The 18,059-nt window shown below is 39.6% G+C and overlaps 1 protein-coding gene across 3 annotated transcripts; it reads left to right on the forward strand.

Annotated features, from left to right (window-relative positions):
* Positions 1 to 954: 954 nt before the first annotated feature.
* dab2 (DAB2, clathrin adaptor protein) lies at positions 955 to 15,083 on the forward strand. 3 transcript variants are annotated; one of them, XM_022769953.1, is made up of 14 exons: positions 955 to 975; positions 8,257 to 8,528; positions 8,650 to 8,789; positions 9,139 to 9,237; positions 9,326 to 9,457; positions 9,565 to 9,648; positions 9,914 to 9,940; positions 10,020 to 10,070; positions 10,182 to 10,244; positions 12,378 to 12,507; positions 12,610 to 13,248; positions 13,353 to 13,552; positions 13,644 to 13,736; positions 13,819 to 15,083. In XM_022769953.1, exons 2-13 carry the CDS (start codon positions 8,384 to 8,386, stop codon positions 13,716 to 13,718), a joined length of 1,785 nt encoding a protein of 594 aa, XP_022625674.1. In that variant the 5' UTR covers positions 955 to 975; positions 8,257 to 8,383; the 3' UTR covers positions 13,719 to 13,736; positions 13,819 to 15,083. The 3 variants fall into 3 exon arrangements, with proteins under 3 accessions (XP_022625674.1, XP_022625672.1, XP_022625673.1); XM_022769951.1 differs by lacking the exon at positions 955 to 975 and adding an exon at positions 5,219 to 5,464; XM_022769952.1 differs by lacking the exon at positions 955 to 975 and adding an exon at positions 7,211 to 7,266.
* Positions 15,084 to 18,059: the final 2,976 nt, after the last annotated feature.

An 18,059-nucleotide genomic window follows, 5' to 3' on the forward strand; every position in this document is an offset into this window, starting at 1 on the left:
ATCAGGACAGGAGTGCAACATCATTTGTTTTATATATATACATATATATAAACCCTCTTATATATATATATATATATATATATATATGATTATATGATATATCTGCCAAAATTAAAGATGTTTGAAAAACTGTCATGTGCAGGAAAAGGGTTCTTGCTTCACAGGTTGATAGAGCGTGAAGTGCAACTCTTTGTCCACAAGATGGCGACATTGAACAGAAGTGTTATTTGGTGTTGCATGTCGAAGTCATACATTGTTTATGTATCTAGGGTGAAGGAACACACCAATACAGAGGCTACAATAACAAAATGTACTGCACATATTTGCACTGATGTGGCTCCATACCACACCAAACTCTGTTTTTGTTTTGTAAATAGATCAAAACAAGCCGTGCACAATGTACAGGAAGTTTGAAACTGTTGTACCTAATGATCTGTCATGTGATCTGGGAGACTTTTGCTGAGTCTGCATTACTTTGTTCTTCAAAAGGAGGGAGTGCAGTGTGTATAAGTTACAAAAAAAAAAGCGAAAGAGACTACTTCTCAGTGTACAGAGATAACATTTAAATTGAATTTAAATTCAGGATTTATTAAGATTACGATCAAATTAGCTAATCATTCATGATCAGGTGAATCATTATTCATGGATACAGAAATCTGGCAGCGTTTAGGTCGACAAATGTCTGCTTTTATCCGTCCAAGGGAGTAAAACTGATGTTGAGTTCCAGAATATTCAGCATTTTGACAAGTATTGTTCTGCTGACTTAAATAAACACAGTTGGACTATTCCCTGATGTCTCCAAAGTCAATCTGGGGGCTGTCCTCTTCTGGTTGTTTCTCTCTATCTGCAAGCAGAGCTGGGGGTAGTCTAGGGGCGATGTGGTCATGCCCCGCTGGAGAGGCACAAATATGTGCTGAAGTCACCGCTTTTATGAGGTTCGGCAGTTTCCTCCCAACTTTCTCAGGAAACCAGAGGGTAGGTAAGGTGCTTGGCCAATATTTCTCCTGACTAGAAAGACTTCCTGTTTTTTGAAGGGGTGGGGGTGGGGGGTGGGGGGAGTGGAACTGTGTGGACACACTTGTGGAGCAGCATATTGCTCAGTTTTACTGTAATTTAGACACAACATCTCATAGAAACTTGTTGTAATGTGCAACAGAATGATGACGTTGCTTCCCGAGCTACCACTTGTGCTACTGCTTTTAGACTGAAATGGACAAGAGCTGTATTGGCAGCTGAGAGTTAAAAGAACACAGAGGATAAAATCTAAGACTACCTCAATTATGGACTGGAGATAAGTGGCTATCTTAGGTTCTGGCTGCGGTGGCAGCTGGTTCCAGGATTCACGCCCTAAATGCTTGATGTTTGGATTGCGGCCTTCCTGTCATGAACTAAGGAAAGGACACTTCCCATTAGATTGTGTCTGTCAGCATTCTATCATAAAAATAAATCTTCTAATGTGTTACCGTCTGTGCTGACTTGTTCCATCTGTAGTCTGTTTCTCGAAAAAAAGGGTATCCCAAACCTTTCCCTTTTCTACCAGAATCCCCAGGAGCCTAAATTCCACATGACTAAGTAGAAAGATGTTCAACATGACCTCCTGTATTCACTTGTGTGGTTGTGCTGGGTGTGCCACTGATCTAAACTGACAATGAATCACATTCAGGAGGACAAGGAACCATCATTTTAACTCAACGTCATCGGACAGTGAAGCTGGACCAGAGAAACACGTCACGTCACAATCTCCAAATGTGACTACTAGAAAACATATTTTATTATTGTCTTATATTATATATATATATAAATATATATATATACACACACACACACACACACACAGACACAAACATATATATATATATATATATATATATATATATATATATATATATATATGACAAGTGAAATTCCAAACAACACTGCGTATATTCTATCTGCATGATCTCAGATATATGCATTTCTTTCTGGCTTTTCTTCTGCAAGTGTAAAGAAATCTGATGACATTCAGTTTTTAATAAAAGGTTATGTAAAAGATGATTCCCTTGGTTGGTGACTGAAGGGGAAAACAGACTCTCATCCAGTGAATTATCTGGTTTCTGAGGGGCTCATCTCCAAAAAACCAACCTCTGTCAGCAGAACGCAGGATACAAAGCCAGGAAGGACGTCCTTCCTCTGTCCCTTTCTCTCCCATTTCTTACCTCTAAAACTACAACATACAGTATACTGTACACCTCTTTAACATTTTTAGATGGGATTTTGGGGATTTTGGATGCAAGAACTATATAAGTATGACTATATAGAGTATGGCAAAGGTCTGGGTTGAAGTAGGTGCAGATGTGATTGTTACATCTGGCTGTTCTCATGTAGTGGTTGGCTGGCTCTGTGATGGTTTCAGTTTTTATGGCACCAGCAGGTTGGCAAAAGGTGGCAGAGTTTCCATCTGTGAATTCAACAATTCATGCTCTTGTCACCCTGTTTGAGAGTGAGAGATGCAGAAATGTTGAGGACTTTTATATGAAATGTAAAGATTAATACAGACATGAACATCTCAGACATGCTGATAGATGGCAAACGGCACAGTGCCGACAGTGACATCATCACAAACCAATACTTTTAATCCGTCAGTTAAGCTTTCACTTGACTGAGCTGAACAGACACCACTGTATCGGCTGTTAGATCTTGTTTATCTTGGGGTTTAAGTTACCGTCAGTCATTTAAAAGTCGTAACATGTACTTTCACTGTGAGGCGATGGCTCACCATAGTAATTAAAACAGACAAATTTACAGAAATGAAACCGACCATCTCACAGGAAGAAGCCACATTGACATCACTACTCATGTCGGTGCAGATCTCAGCGTTTATTTTTACTCTAGTTTCATATCGACGGGTCTTTTCCCAGTTGTTTATTTGTATTGTTTTGCTTTTTCTGTTGAAGAAATTTTGATTGCGGCTCCCCCTGCTTATACTAACTACCCAGTTCTTCTCTTAATTATCCTAAACAAACGTCCATTGATGCTTCTGCAAACACAAAACAAAACACTTCCTGTGTGACTTGAGGATTTTATTCCTGGGAACAGCATTTACTGGCACTCAAGTGTTTAGAACAGCAAATACAAAAACTGTCATTACATGGCTGAATCACTACATGGTATCACAGGCAAAATAGACATTTACTGAGGAAGTTGATGACCCAGTTTCAGCCATCAGTTTACTGTAATTGCAGTAAGACTAGTGCAGAGGAAATGTAGTGCCTGCTCTTTCAAAAAAAAAAAAGGAAAAAAATGTGCTGTGTCAGCAACGGTGGAGCTTTCCTCCCTGGCTTAGGCTCTTCTTTCCCCTCACTCCGTCTACATTTCAAGTTATGATGCTCATTGTGCATAATGTTTAGCTGTTACTCCCATGTGATACGAATTAGCTTTTCAATTTGTTAGTCAGCCAGTGCTGTGAACCCCCAGTGCTGGCAGAGGAAGGTGGGATTATCTCCATGCTTTTTCGTTTATCGCTGTTAGAAAAAAGAATTCTGCCACAAATGTTGAGCAACAAGAGATCCTTGCTTCCTCTCAGCCAATAAGCCTTTGCCATTTTCTGACCAGTCGGTCTCCTTACATAGCAAAAACAAAAGAAAAAGTTTCCAATCCCTTTTTATTATTTCACCTCAAACAACTGTTATACTGAAAGATATGCTGTTTTAAATAATAATAACAATGAAGGCTAACTGTGCTACTTTTATTTATACTCTTATACGAAAGGTTTTGGTAGCAGGGACTTAATGCTGAAGTCACTGTAGGCCTACTGGAAAATTAAAGCTGCGCTAACTGAATGCTTGGCCATTTGGGTGCAGCACAAACAAGCTGTAAACACAACGCTGACATATTTTAAGCTTATGTGGCTTGTTAGCTAGTTGTTTTAATACAAATACAGCTGATGCAACATTAGCATTCATTTAGAGTCATGTATCTCAAATGTGGGTTTCTCCCTCTGCTCCTGAGGGAAATGTCTAGCTCTTTAGCTACTAAACTAAGGTGAACATACTTCTGAAATACTTCCAGTTCAGAAGTCAATATGTCATTAAAATATCCAATGTTTTTTTGTATGAAATAAAAAAGTTACCATTCTGACAATGGTCACTGTTACATGGTAATAAACTATGGTGAAGGACGACTGACTCCCAACCTTTGAAGCAGTTATGAAGTCCGATTGTCTACCTATTCCTTGATTATATACATTCCTATAGTTTGTAAGCGTCCACAGATCAAAAGTTTTAAAAGGATTTTTCATAAAAGTATTCCAGGTTGTGAATATTGTCATGTGAAGTCCATTGCAGACTGTTGGGCAACTTCTTCAATTTTTCCAACATGAAAACTGCTTTTTCAAGTTCCAGCTGGGGGTGTTTGGGTAGGTTTGTTTTTGTCAGTTTCCTGCCCAGTGATGAACTCCTAACCAATTAGTGAGCCAGCTAACCTTTTCTCTGCCTAGAGACAACAAGAAAAGAAAAAAATCTGATCAGTGACTCTATTTTGTTTGTTTTAGCGTCATTTCTGCAGCTGGTATAACAAGCAGCTATAGCCCCCTCTGTTGGCCAAAACTAGCGCAAAGCTAGGTGTCTGTTTTTAACCCCCGTAAAACAGGGACATCTGGTCACCATATGCTAAATGCTAAAATATGTTCACCAGCTATAGTAACGGCATGTCTGCTATACAGGCTGTAAGAAGAACATGGTTGTAGCACTTCTTTTTTTTTGCAGTATTACTGCAGCTAAAAACGATGCTATGCCAGTAGGGGGGGTGGGGGTGGGGGTGGGTGGTGGTGGTGGTGGAAAAAATAGTAATTTAAAGGGCCCCTAAAAAACAAAACAAAAAGCTTAAACATAAAGCACCATAAAACTTAAGGAGACTGCAGAATCAGGTGATAGTTCGCTGTGGTTTCATCACTAGGAGCAACTTATCTCACATATAGTTTATTTAAGGACACAAAACCTGTGATTTTAATCTCTTAAACATGTTTGTTTTTGTCATAATAACTGTCTTGTTGAACTTTATAAAAGTGTGGCAGTGATGTGGAGATTAAAAAAAAAAAAAAAACCATGCCATCATTGTTGTGTAACCGAAAAAAAAAATCAATGACACGATATCTATTGTGGACGCAACATTTTTCATGACCCACTTAAGTTGGTGATATTTTCTTCCACGTGAAGAGCCCGCCCCTCTCCCAGCTGAAATGAGCAGTGCGTTGGGTCCGTCCGTCAGTGAAGGGTTAAACTGGGAGTTTGCAGCAGTCTCTCCTTTCTGTCCGCTGCTTTTAGCGGAAAACATCTGACTACTGCTCGTTTTCCAAAAGCTGTGTTTGATTTTACTCATTTTGCACCGGAGCCGCGGAGGCATCACGGGAACGAAAAAAAAAAAAAAAAAAAATAGGATCACCGTTTCAACAAGAGATTTCATCATCTCTCTGCGCGCTTTCACACAGGTAACAGGTTTTGTGTCGTTAACTGTTATTTCCATCTGTGCATTAATTAAGGCTCCATCAAACCACAACAAGCTGACGTTTTAAACTAGTTTTACTTTTTAAAAAAAAAAAAAAAAAAGGAGAGAAAAAAAAAGCTGTCTGGGTTCGCCTGTAAAATCCATCATGAAAACAAGTCGGTTGGTGAAAGTTCAGTTTTCATTCTCAAACAAACTTCATCGATGGCGCCTCATTTAGGGAGGTAAAACTTCATCCAGTGTTTAGTTTTATTTGTGACTCAGTTCTTGGTCCTTTTTCTGCCTCGACTGATGGAAAAACAAACCGTTTTCTGCCTCTGTTATTTGTCTCCTCAGCTCACTGTCCCCTGTAGCTTTAACCCATTCACACATCTCTTTTAATCTTGAGACAATTATGACTTCATTAATTTTTTAATTCGCTTGTTCCATCCACGTCCATAGTTTTAGAGCAAATCAGTTTTCATTCTGTATGGAAGTGTTTGCATGCTCTCTGTTCACAGTTGGCCTGTGGTATTTCACCATCTCATTCACTTGCAGACTGAGTCATTCCCTGATTTCCTCCAGATGTGCAGTAGTTTACGTTTCCTGACGGACCAGGATTGTGACATTTCTGCCTTTGCACTGCAGTTATTCTGCTGACCAATATGAATTTTACACTTTGTGTTCTGTGGCTATAAGTGCTCTTTGTGTTGTGACACCGGTGGATGCTGTAAAGAAGCTTCAGATTTCTCTTCTCCTTCATCTGGCAGCTGCGCCTTGCCTTTTGAGTTAAAGTTGTTAAAATGTAAACCTTTAACTCAAATCTGCAATGAACAGCTGACATTTTGCCCTTTTTATTAGTCCTTCTTCTCCAGCTATAGTGGGACTCTGACACCGCCGCAAGTTACTGGACAAGTGCAATCATGTGTCATCCTTCTTGTAAACGGAGCATCAACAAGTGATTAAGGTCTTGTTTTTCCACACTTCCCTGCACAGCAGCAAAGAACAACATGTGAACCTTGTAGGAGTTTAAATGTCACCATGGAGAACCAAACATACAAGGGCTTATTATACCTTGCTTGTTCCCTTGACTTTAAAATTGGTACTGGCAGATAAAGTAAATCTTTTATTGTTTTACAGCTGTACAGTAGCTCTTGTGATGCAAGCCTCGCGCAAGCAGCAATGAAAAGATGATTTTTCTTGAATAAGAAAAACATGCTCAACTCTCCATCAAACTTTGCACCCTCTCTGTTGAGCCTCTGTTGACTTGTCAGGGTCTGATATGGTCAGATGTGATTCATAGACAGGTAACTTTTGGCACTAAGGTGGAATGCACTCACTGATCTGAAAGTTCACATCTGTTATCTCATCCTGTATAGCTCTCATTTCCTTTATGAAGCAAACTAATTGCCTGTCTGATCAGTTTGATCATTAACACTAACTAGGACCAGACGGTGATCGTCTTTCTGTCTCTAGATGAAATTATGAATTTGCATGATCACACGGGTGCCTTCTGATTTTTGAGGATCATTTTACCCTAATTACACATCACCATTTTATCAAGTATAATGACAGCTTTTATAGGCAGCTTTGAGAGCATCATGAGTAAATGATCATTCCAAAGCCTCTAATATCCGTTTATAGTTGCTTAGCTGGGCATCACGAGATCTTTTGCTTCGCTAGCGTAAGATTAACTTCAGGTAATTGCTCAACCTTTGCCCACATTGAACCTTTGGTCTGTCCTACAGCACTCACAGCCTCTTTATGATGGTAGTGTAGTCAGTGCAGCCCGTGGAAGCTGTCCTAAAGGTATGTATGTCCCTCGCAGAGACGTGTGTGCGTTTTATTCTGCTGGTTTTGCAGAGCAGGCATCCTTCATGGCTTTTGGCTGAATGCATGTGATTGTTCGCACTTTGTTGTGATTGTCTGATTCCTTAATTGACTAAATGGTGATAGTGATGTATCTACATACAGGAGTAAATTGTTACGCTTAACATAGCTGAGGAGATGTAGGTGAAAATCAGCTGCTGTGGCATCTGCTGAGATCCACCGTGATGTGACATCGTCTTGTGTCGCCTGCACAGTAAGTGCAGAGGTATTAGCGACTGGTGTCGGTTTGTTGTCACTTTAAATGGATGATGTTATTGTTGATATGCAGGTACGTGTGACTAGCATGCTGCTAGTCTGATCCACAGCTTGCACAGCTCACTGGATTTTTATGTGGGTCACAAATCACATGATGTGACAGCGTGATTGTGTTTTTCTTTGTCCATCTGCACATTTATAGTGATACCCAGTTATTCCATCCTAAGTAAATAAAAAAGGTCAGTGGAAGGACTGCAGTACATTTTTAAGAGGTGACTGTGAGCACTGCCTTTCTTTATCTTTAGGATAATTTACTCCTTTACGGGCCTGAACTGACACAGCATGTGTAAAGCTGGGTTAAAGTGCGCGAGTTTTCCGTGCTCTTGTCCATATGAGGCCATGATGTTTTATGGGTCATATGTCTTGTTACGTTTCTCCCTCTGACGGGTTTCTCTGTGGTTGTAAATGTTTACTGTGGATTGTTAAAAGAATATGATTGTTTATAATGTGCAAAAAATCCTTTCAGCAGCTACTTTACAAAACCTCTCCAGAAGTCACAAAGTATTTTAATTGTGGTCATTTACTGCCCAATATCTTGTTTGCCGTTTCATCAGGAATGAGTTAGTGTTAACCGCTCATCTTCCTCTTTTTTTTCTTCTTTTTTTTCCTCACACCACACACACTGCAACACTTCACCTCACTTCACTTCTCCAGACAAAGTTAAAGCATGTGTGGGTGTTGAGAGTCATCTGCTCGGTTGACCTCGCTGCCCCCGAACACGGAGCTGCACGTCTGCTTTACCCCCGACTGTCCACTTGTCCAGTGAGGCTCACTCCACACCATGTCTGCAGAGGTGGAGAACAGCGTGCCCGTCCATGCCGACCCCAGCCTCGCCTCCCCGTCTACAGGCTCGATCTCCAACAGCCCTCCAGCCTCCCCTGCAACAGCCACATCCAAGGTCCCGTTCAAGAAAGAGAAGAAGAAAGGTGAATGATGGAAGAAGACATGCTCATGATCATTCCTTCATCAAGACTTTATTTATTTTCTAGATTATTTTTGGCACAAATCATAGTTTTCTTGAATTTTTTCTTTTTTTTTTTTTTACAGTTGCAGAGAAGACAGATGAGTACCTGCTGGGCAGGTTTCAAGGTGACGGCGTGAGGTACAAGGCGAAGCTGATTGGCATCGATGATGTCCCAGAGGCCCGGGGAGACAAGATGTGCCAGGACTCCATGATGAAACTCAAGGTGCAGCATGAGACCTGAGACTTTACCCTGCTAGGTTTGGGATTCAGGAAACATGTTTAGGAGAAAGGTCATGTTAAAGGTGGTATCTGTAATGTTTTTCAAAAAATTATTCATTAATATATCCATATTTTTGGTTGGTTTCATAGTCTAGTCACACAGATCTGGAGAAAAATGTCCTTATCTGCCTTCCTCAAGTAGATCATGTTTGCTGTGGATGAGTCCTGACTGTAGAGGGCGACACAGTGCATAAACTTTACAGATGCTAATGCTTTAAATCATTTGTCATGTTTTGTTTACTTACAAAAGTAAAAAAAAAAAAAACCAAAACAAACATTTTTTTTCACTCTAGGGAATGGCAGTAGCTGCTCGGTCCCAAGGCAAACACAAACAGAGGATCTGGGTCAACATTTCCATGTCGGGCATCAAGATCATTGATGAGAAATCAGGAGTGAGTTCTGCTGTTTCCTTCCATTACCGTCAGATCAGCCACCCGGAGTTCATCGCATCTTATTAAAACCTTTGTCCTCGTCACTCAGGTGATTGAACACGAGCATGTGGTGAATAAGATCTCCTTCATCGCCAGAGATGTAACGGATAACAGGGCGTTCGGATACGTGTGTGGAGCAGAAGGACAGCATCAGTTCTTTGCCATAAAGACTGCACAACAGGTAACACTAACAACACTCTCTGTCACAGGCGTTCATACTGTTAATACCATAAACCCGCATGCATAACATGGACATTGAGAACGTGCTGTCTTTTTGCCTCCATGCAGGCAGAGCCCCTGGTCATTGACCTGAAAGATCTCTTCCAGGTCATCTTCAACATAAGGAAGAAAGAGGCAGAGGCCTCACAGAAGGTAAATGACTGGAAAAAAGTTTTTCTTTTTTTCTTTTTTAAACTTACAGTGAGAATATTTTCTTTCTGAAAGAAAAGCATTTGGTCATCTGGGACGTTTGACAGGGTACACACTGTGTGTAGCTCATGAATGTCAACACTGCCTCTCTGTGCTCTCTCAAGGAATCGCATCTCGAGACATTCCATTCAAATGATGTGAAATGACACATGCCTTCAGGAAATTAAGAAAATAAGTGTAATCATTAACAGTCTACCTCTGTTTACAGGCTGAAAACGGCGCTGTGGTAGTTGAGGTAAGCACTTGGAAAGCACTTGTTTTCTTCAAACACTTTCTCTCTCCCTTTCTTCAACCTTCTCTTTTTCTATTTGCAGAATGGAAACGATGCCTTGCTAAACATGGACGGTGCAGTAAAAACTGCCCAAGTAAGAATCCCTCCTTTGTTTTGAACCTAACATTGAATAAAATATCTCTGCTATAGAGCTTATAGTAGCTGGATAAATACAGTATGTTTCTGTTTCTTTTTTGACATCCAGCCAGTGGAACAGCTTGACCTTTTTGGGGCCATGTCGACCCCCCCAGACATCCAGGCTCCAAATGTAAGTGTGGTGCCATAGTGTCAAATGTTCCCTTTATCTGGACCACGTAGTGGAATTAAACTTGGTTAGCTGGGTATTTACACTATTATACTTAACATTTTATACATCTTAATAATTGCAGTAGGCGTTTTCTGCAGTGTCCCCTCTAAACTCTTGTTGGCAAACAAATAAGTATTAATATTGATACAGCAAGTGCAATAATATCAATCTGGCTTGCTACACGCTCCCTCTTGACAAAAATATGTTTCTAAGATCTGATTTCGTGTGTTTGTAAGGAAAAAAAATTGCTCCACTTAACCTCAGCACCACCCAGATCATTGTGTGTGTGTGTGTGTGTGTGTGTGTGTGTGTGTGTGTGTGTGTGTGTGTGTGTGTGTGTGAGTGTGTGAACTCAATTCTAAAAAGACTATCGTTTTGTGTTTTTATTATTTATTTGTGCATCTAATTGTTTGGATTGTCAATTTTAGGCTTAATGCAAAAGTCTTTTAAGAATTGAGTTCATGCTTCATGTTTACCAATCTCATTGTTAATCACAACTTTAAAGCTGCTACAAGTAGACTTTTCTTGTTGACTCTGGTGACCCCTAGAGGTCAATATTGGTAATGTTTATATCACTGACGTGAGACGACTCACCAGCTTGAGTCTTAGGTCCAGTAGCTAGTGCTGACTATAGCATATTTATACTACCTTGCTGTTTTTGAAGGCAAATGAGAATTTAGTAACAACTTAATTTTCCATGTTGAAAGATGGAGCATCGAGTTTGATATGACAGTGACAGTTTGAGGTAAATATTCTACAGGTAGCAGCTTTAAATTGTCACATCTTCTCACACCATGTGATTCATTTTTCATTGTGTTTAACACATATGTTTATCTCCTGTTGCAGAAGTGATTCATAAATCTTTTTTTCTCTCCCACTGTCCCTCTCATGTTAACCAGGGCTCTAATGATATTCTCTTGCTGGACTTTTCCGCTGAAGTTGACAGCAATCAGAATTGCATAAAGGGAAGCTCCTTTGTAACTTCCTGTGCCCCTGACCGTAGGGCATCTCCCCAGACAGAGAACCCCTTTGCCTCGACATTTGGCTACTTTCCAACACCAGACAGTGACCCTTTCAGAGATGACCCCCTTTCTAAATCGCCCACTCGGTCTGCACTCAATAATTCACAGATCTTCCTCGCCACCAATCACCTAAACAGCACTGCTGGCAGCACTAGTAAGACAATTATTAATGGTGGTTTGAATGGAAACTCTGAACACCTGAGTCAGCAGATGAATGGGTTAACCAGTAAGACCATGATCCTTGCTCTCAGTAATGGACAATGGCCACTAGGGGGCAAAATATCTCAAGGCAGCACAACTACCATGATGGACGGAAATGATTCTGGAGCAGTTCTCTCAACCAAAAACCCATTTTTTGACTCATCTTTGACAACTTCCCCTGTTACTAACGGCACAAGTCATCACCCACAACCCCCTGTGACTCATAGCAAGGATTCAGTAGTCATAAGTCCGCCTCCGCAGAGCTCTAAGGCCGGACGAGGTCGAAGGAGTGCAAAGGTGAAATTCTAAGGCCAGATAAATCACAGTAGAGTTGCATGTGAGATGCATTTTTAAAAATAGGGTTTCTGCACATTTTTCCAGAGCTAGTATAACTAGTGCCTAACATCTTCCTCTCTGAGCATTTGGGTTATGCATTAGTGTCTGACAGGATATGCTAGAGGCTGCGTTGGGTTTACATAAGATGCAAGTCCTTTAATGGTGACATGCGGCTAAGATCTTGGTGTTTGGATCCGTTCTGTCCTTTATGCATGCACAAGCTTCTCTAACTGGCTTTGGTAAATGACACTTTGACTGTGCTGCAGAATAATCAATCTCACCCTTTGTCATCTCTGCTCATAATCAATTTTCTAACATTCATGCTACAGTGATAACAGCACTGGTAAGTGGAGAAGCATGCATATATACATATATATATATATATATATATCAGTGTTCAGGTAAATAGTTTTTATTTCTGACAAAGATAAGTATAGTAAATCGTTTGTAGCTGTAGTTTATGAGTATTCGTGTATAAAATGATGTCAGTGTTTGCAACGTTACTTCATATTTTTGTTTTATTTTTTGTGACTAGTCGACATCAAGTGATCTGTTTGGAGCAGAGCTGTTTGCTGCTCCTGGTCAAACTGAGGGATCATCTGCACCAAATGACTTTTTCAACAGTACACCAGCCAGCTCTGCTCCCGCCTCCATAGCTGCTCTGGGTAATACACAATAGAGGATCTCTGTCTCTGATGCACATATGTTTTTCAGGCTTTATGTTTCATTCCCTTTAAGCTTCCACGTTCAATTTTTTTCATATTCAGGGAACCTTCAGTTAGGTCCTCCAGCTACCACAAGTATCCCTGCTGCAGGCATGTGGGGAGCCTCCACCACTGCACCCTCCATGTTTCCTATGCCAGGAGTGACATCCCCAGGCCCTATGCCCAACTTCCCACAGCCCTCTGCCTTTGGTGGTCTACCCATACCTCCCACAGCCTGGGGCCAGCAGATGCCACCTCAGTTTGGCGTTCCGCCTAACGCCTGGGGCCAGCCTCCACCAACTGTGCCAGTTGGCGCTCCAGGTTGGGGTCAGCCCGCAATGACCAATCCTTTCCATGCGGGCGCGTTCTCTGCAATGGGTGACCAGCACGGTCCTTCACGCCCCCCACCTAGGCCACCTGCTAAAGAGGCCCCTCCAAAGGTAGAGAACAGTGCCTTCACAGCTTTGGACCCTCTTGGGGATAAGGAGAAGAAGACTGGAAAAGACATGTTCAAGGACTTCCAGATTGCCAAGCCTCCAGCCATCCCAGCGAGGAAAGGCGAGCTCGTGTCCAACTCTGCTCCGGACCCCAGCAGCAGTGAAGCAGGGGCGTTCGATCAGTACTTTTCCAATAAAGTGGGCCTGGTTCAGGATGTCGCAGATCACGATGACTTTGATATCAATCAAATGCCAGCAGTCAACGGTAAACCAGCTGCATAATGCGTGGAGATAAACTGTGCAAGTTGATGTGTGTTTGACTCTGAGATTTGTCAACTAATTTCGTCTTCTCGTAATCTCTCTGTTTAGATGTCCGCAGTCTCGCTCCTGCTCCAGCTGCAGCCCCTGCTCCAAGCTTTAACCCCGGCCTCCTCGACAGCGCCTTCTCCTCTGCTCCCGTCGCAAACAACGTAGCTCCGGCCCAGGGACACGGCCTCAATCAGGACAAGTTTGATGAAGCATTTGGGGCCCCAAATTCCAGTCTGTTTGGAGTGCCACCTGTAACTATGGTACAGAGATTCACACATAGACACAAATTCACACCGTATCAAGCAGCTCACAGAATTATTTGTAATTTTGGTCTTTTTTTTTTTCTTACAGCAGACTACAGCTGTTGGTCAGAACTCTGGTTCAACAGCTGCTTTTGGGGATCCTTTTGGAAATCCCTTTGCTTGACCACAACTTTGTCCACAAGTAAGTGTTTTGGTTGTTTATATCTTAACATAGTTCATCTGCTCAGGTTCAATTTTCACTAGTTTCTCTTGTTTCCTTGCAGTGGAAATAGAGTCAATGGCGCAAATGGAGATCTTCACATCAAATAACATCTTTGGGACAATCTGCAACATGTGCAAGACAATCCAAAATCCTTATACTCTTCTAACTCTTGTCCCTGATCCACTCGTCTTTTACACCTCCACCTTTTGATGTTGTTTTTTTTCTATCCAATCAGTAGTTCCCTTATTTCTGAAGACCACTGATCCAAGAAGTAAATGCTATGTCATGATCTGCTGAAGAAAGAAACGTGGTGTGTGAGAGAAGGCATGTCCAAAGAGGTTCACTGCTGATGCTGTGTGTATTAAAGAAATAAAAAAATAATTCAATCATAATGCTGCAAGGTGTTGACAAGTCCATTGCCTTTTTCAGAGAGAGTTTGTGATTCGGCAGTTTGCAATCCGCTGGAGGGTTCAGCAGTCAGGCAGATATACTGTATGATTCAAGAAATGCAAAGGTCAGTTCAGGCTGCATGCCCAAACACTCATGGTGCCATTTTTTTTTTCTCTGTAACTCTCAAAAGTGCTTCCATAGGCTAAGTCTATTTATTTTATGTTCTAACATTATGTGATATGACATTACGTGGGTGAACTGTTGCAACACTGGTGAACATGTGCTAAAAGAGACAAAATAGAAAAAGAAAACGACTCAAACTTTTAATAATTGAACTTTTTGAGCTGCTCAACTTAACATACAGAAAAATCAGAGCTATCTTATATGGAAACCCAATTAGAAACCCCAAATGAAATCCACATGAGATTGTTAAAGTTCCATATTATTGAACTATACTTAAAAAAGGTTCTCAATAGGCACAAAATAGAGTGTAAAGTCAAAGAAAAAGGTTGGAGATCAGTGGCAGAAGAAGCATTCAGACCTTCATTTTCTTCACTTAAGTAAAAGTAGAAATACCACAGTGTAAAATGCTCAGGTAGATGTCACAGTCTAAATTTTACTTAAGTAAAAGTACATTAAGTATAATCAGCAGAATGTATTTACAGTATCAAAGGTAAAAGTACTTCTGTAAAAGAATGGCCACTATCATTTATTGTATTGTGTTAAGGTGAAGCTAATTTGAACTCCTATCTACTGTTGGGTCATTTCATTTGTAATGAGTCGTCTTATATGCTCATCGCTGATTTCGTATGTACAGTTTTAATTAGCAAAGCAAGTATAAATGTCAAATTAGAATTTGTGGAGCAAAAAGTGCAATATTTGCCGCTGAAATGTAGTGAAGTATGATTATGAGAATAAAGTGGAAATATCCAAGTATCCCAGCCTACCTGGTCAGTATCCCATACAAACACATGCATGTGTGAGCATGATTAAAAGGGAAATGAAAGGACAATGCTTCTTGCATAAATGCATTAATGATATAAAGAAAATGACTAAAAAGTGAGCTAAGTGTTTTACCACTGGTGAGTACTAACTAGTAACAATTTGTTTGTTCTACTGCACTTACATTCTTGTATAGAAGAATATTTGTACATTTTCTATTACTTTTACTTTTACTCCACTGTATTCCAGAGAGCAATATTGTACTTATTACCCCACTGCATCAATATCTGACTTCAGTTACTGTGTACTGTTCTTTTAAGATGAACAGTTCACATACAAAACAGTATGATCTGCTTATAAAATGTGATTATCAGTAAAACTACCCAATCAAAAACTAATTTGACTACAACAATAAACTTCCATGTTGATGTATCAGTATTAAAAATCCAATAATTTGATATTTTAAGTAAATGTTGCTTATTCTGTACTTATAATTAAGCAAAATTGCGGGAATATTTTTAAACTGATCTATTGTTATTTTTACTTAAATAAAATATCTCAATACATCTACCACCACCGATTATTACAGGACTATATTTTGAATCCTTCAAACCAGGGGCGGAGCCACACATTGTTAACATTCAGGGCTTAGCCCCAATTTAAGTCGATTTTCAGGGGACATGACTTTAATATTTATAATTTTAGCCTGTTATTTTTCCAGATGCTTTGAGGATGGAGCACTATATCATAATCATGGATTGTGCATTTAAAAGAGAATCCAACCTTTTTTAAGAAATCACATTTGTTATTCCTGTGGCCCAGAACAAACTGGTGAATATTTGTGAACACGCTGCACTCTCCTCTAAAGTAAGAAACCAAAAGGAGAACCTTAAAATGTGCTATGTTATCCCGGTTTGCTCTATAACAATGAATGTGGCTCTGATGCTGTGAGGCCTTAAAATGTTTGTCTAATTTCTCAAACCAAAATGAGTGTTTTATATCTTAAACCTTATGTCCAATTAAAAATCTAGAAGAGACCTGTTAGGAGGTACACTACACAGCTACTGTAGATTATAGGGTTAGTGAGGTAACACATTTCTCACAGTGGCTCAAAGTAATTTCAGCTATATAACCTCAGTACACTGACTGATGAAAACAAGCCTTTGACTTTTTTAGAATATGACATTTGCAAGTTTATACTTCCAGAGTCTGTTTTTCTACTGTATTAGTTCATCATTTGCACTCATTAGCTCTTAATGTAGGGGATTCAATTAAAAAGTGCATTCAACATTTTCATTTGTCACTTATGACATTTAATGATATTTTAATGGATTACATTACAACTGTTGACACAGAACAAAGTCAGTGCCCTTGTGTTGTCTTTGGAGGATTTGGGGATTCTCTGATTTCTAGCTTTAAGACAGATAATACAGACTTTACTGTCCTTTGGCATGGGAATAACGTGACATTTAATCTTTTTATTTAGTTAAAATTGCTTTCAAATGAATGAACTGTATGTTTATGAATGTTGTGATTATTATTTATTAGTATGTTGTACACAGCTGCTGTTGGACTTTTACCTTCACTTCCCGCTGGAGTTCATGGCTTTTAGCTGCAGCTTATGAATTTTGAATCTTCCTTTAAGTTGACAAATGAAAATGTTGAATGCACTTTTTAATTGAATCCCCTACATTAAGAGCTAATGAGTGCAAATGATGAACTAATACAGTAAAAAACAGACTCTGGAAGTAATAACTTGCAAATGTCAATATTCTAAAAAAGTCAAAGGCTTGTTTTCATCAGTCAGTGTACTGAGGTTATATAGCTGAAATTACTTTGAGCCACTGTGAGAAATGTGTTACCTCACTAACCCTATAATCTACAGTAGCTTGTGTAGTGTACTTCCTAACAGGTTCTTCTAGATTTTTTAATTGGACAATAAGGCTTAAGATATAAAACACTCATTTTGGTTTGAGAAATTAGACAAACATTTTAAGGCCTCACAGCATTCAGAGCCACATTCATTGTTTATAGAAGCAAACCGGGATAACATAGCACATTTTAAGGTTCTCCTTTGGGTTTTCTTACATTTAGAGGAGAGTGCAGCGTGTTCACAAATATTCACCAGTTTGTTTGGGCCACAGGAATAACAAATTGTGATTTCTTTAAAAAAGGTTGGATTCTCTTTTAAATGCACATCCATGATTATGATATAGTGCTCGCCATCCTCAAAGCATCTGGAAAAATAACAGGCTAAAATTATAAATATTAAAGTCATGTCCCTGAAAAATCGACTTAAATTGGGGCTAAGCCCTGAATGTTAACAATGTGTGGCTCCGCCCCTGGTTTGAAGGATTCAAAATATAGTCCTGTAATAATCGGTGTGGTAGATGTATTGAGATATTTTATTTAAGTAAAAATAACAATAGTCAGTTTAAAATATTCCGCAAATTTTGCTTAATTATAAGTACAGAATAAGCAACATTACTTAAAATATCAAATTATTGGATTTTTAATACTGATACATCAACATGGAAGTTTATTGTTGTAGTCAAATTAGTTTTTGATTGGGTAGTTTTACTGATAATCACATTTTATAAGCAGATCATACTGTTTTGTATGTGAACTGTTCATCTTAAAAGAACAGTACACAGTAACTGAAGTCAGATATTGATGCAGTGGGGTTAAGTTACATATTGCTCTCTGGAATACAGTGGAGTAAAAGTAAAAGTAATAGAAAATGTACAAATATTCTTCTATACAAGAATGTAAGTGCAGTAGAACAACAAATTGTTACAGTTAGTACTCACAGTGGTAAACACTTAGCTCACTTTTTTAGTCATTTTCTTTATATCATTAATGCATTTATGCAGAGAAGCATTGTCCTTTCATTTCCCTTTTAATGCATGCTCACGACATGCATGTGTTTGTATGGGATACTGACTCCAGGTAGTCTGGGATACTTGGATA

The sequence above is a fragment of the Seriola dumerili genome, unplaced genomic scaffold, assembly GCF_002260705.1.
Source record: "Seriola dumerili isolate Sdu_G_001 unplaced genomic scaffold, Sdu_1.0 BDQW01007938.1, whole genome shotgun sequence".
NCBI lineage: Eukaryota > Metazoa > Chordata > Actinopteri > Carangiformes > Carangidae > Seriola > Seriola dumerili.

Coding starts and splice junctions, on each gene's coding strand:
- dab2 (XM_022769953.1), top strand. CDS start 8,384: ATGTCTGCAGAGGTGGAGAACAGCGTGCCCGTCCATGCCGACCCCAGC. Junction 8,790..9,138: donor ACTCCATGATGAAACTCAAG/GTGCAGCATGAG, acceptor TTTTCACTCTAG/GGAATGGCAGTAGCTGCTCG. Junction 12,508..12,609: donor CGCCTCCATAGCTGCTCTGG/GTAATACACAAT, acceptor TTTCATATTCAG/GGAACCTTCAGTTAGGTCCT.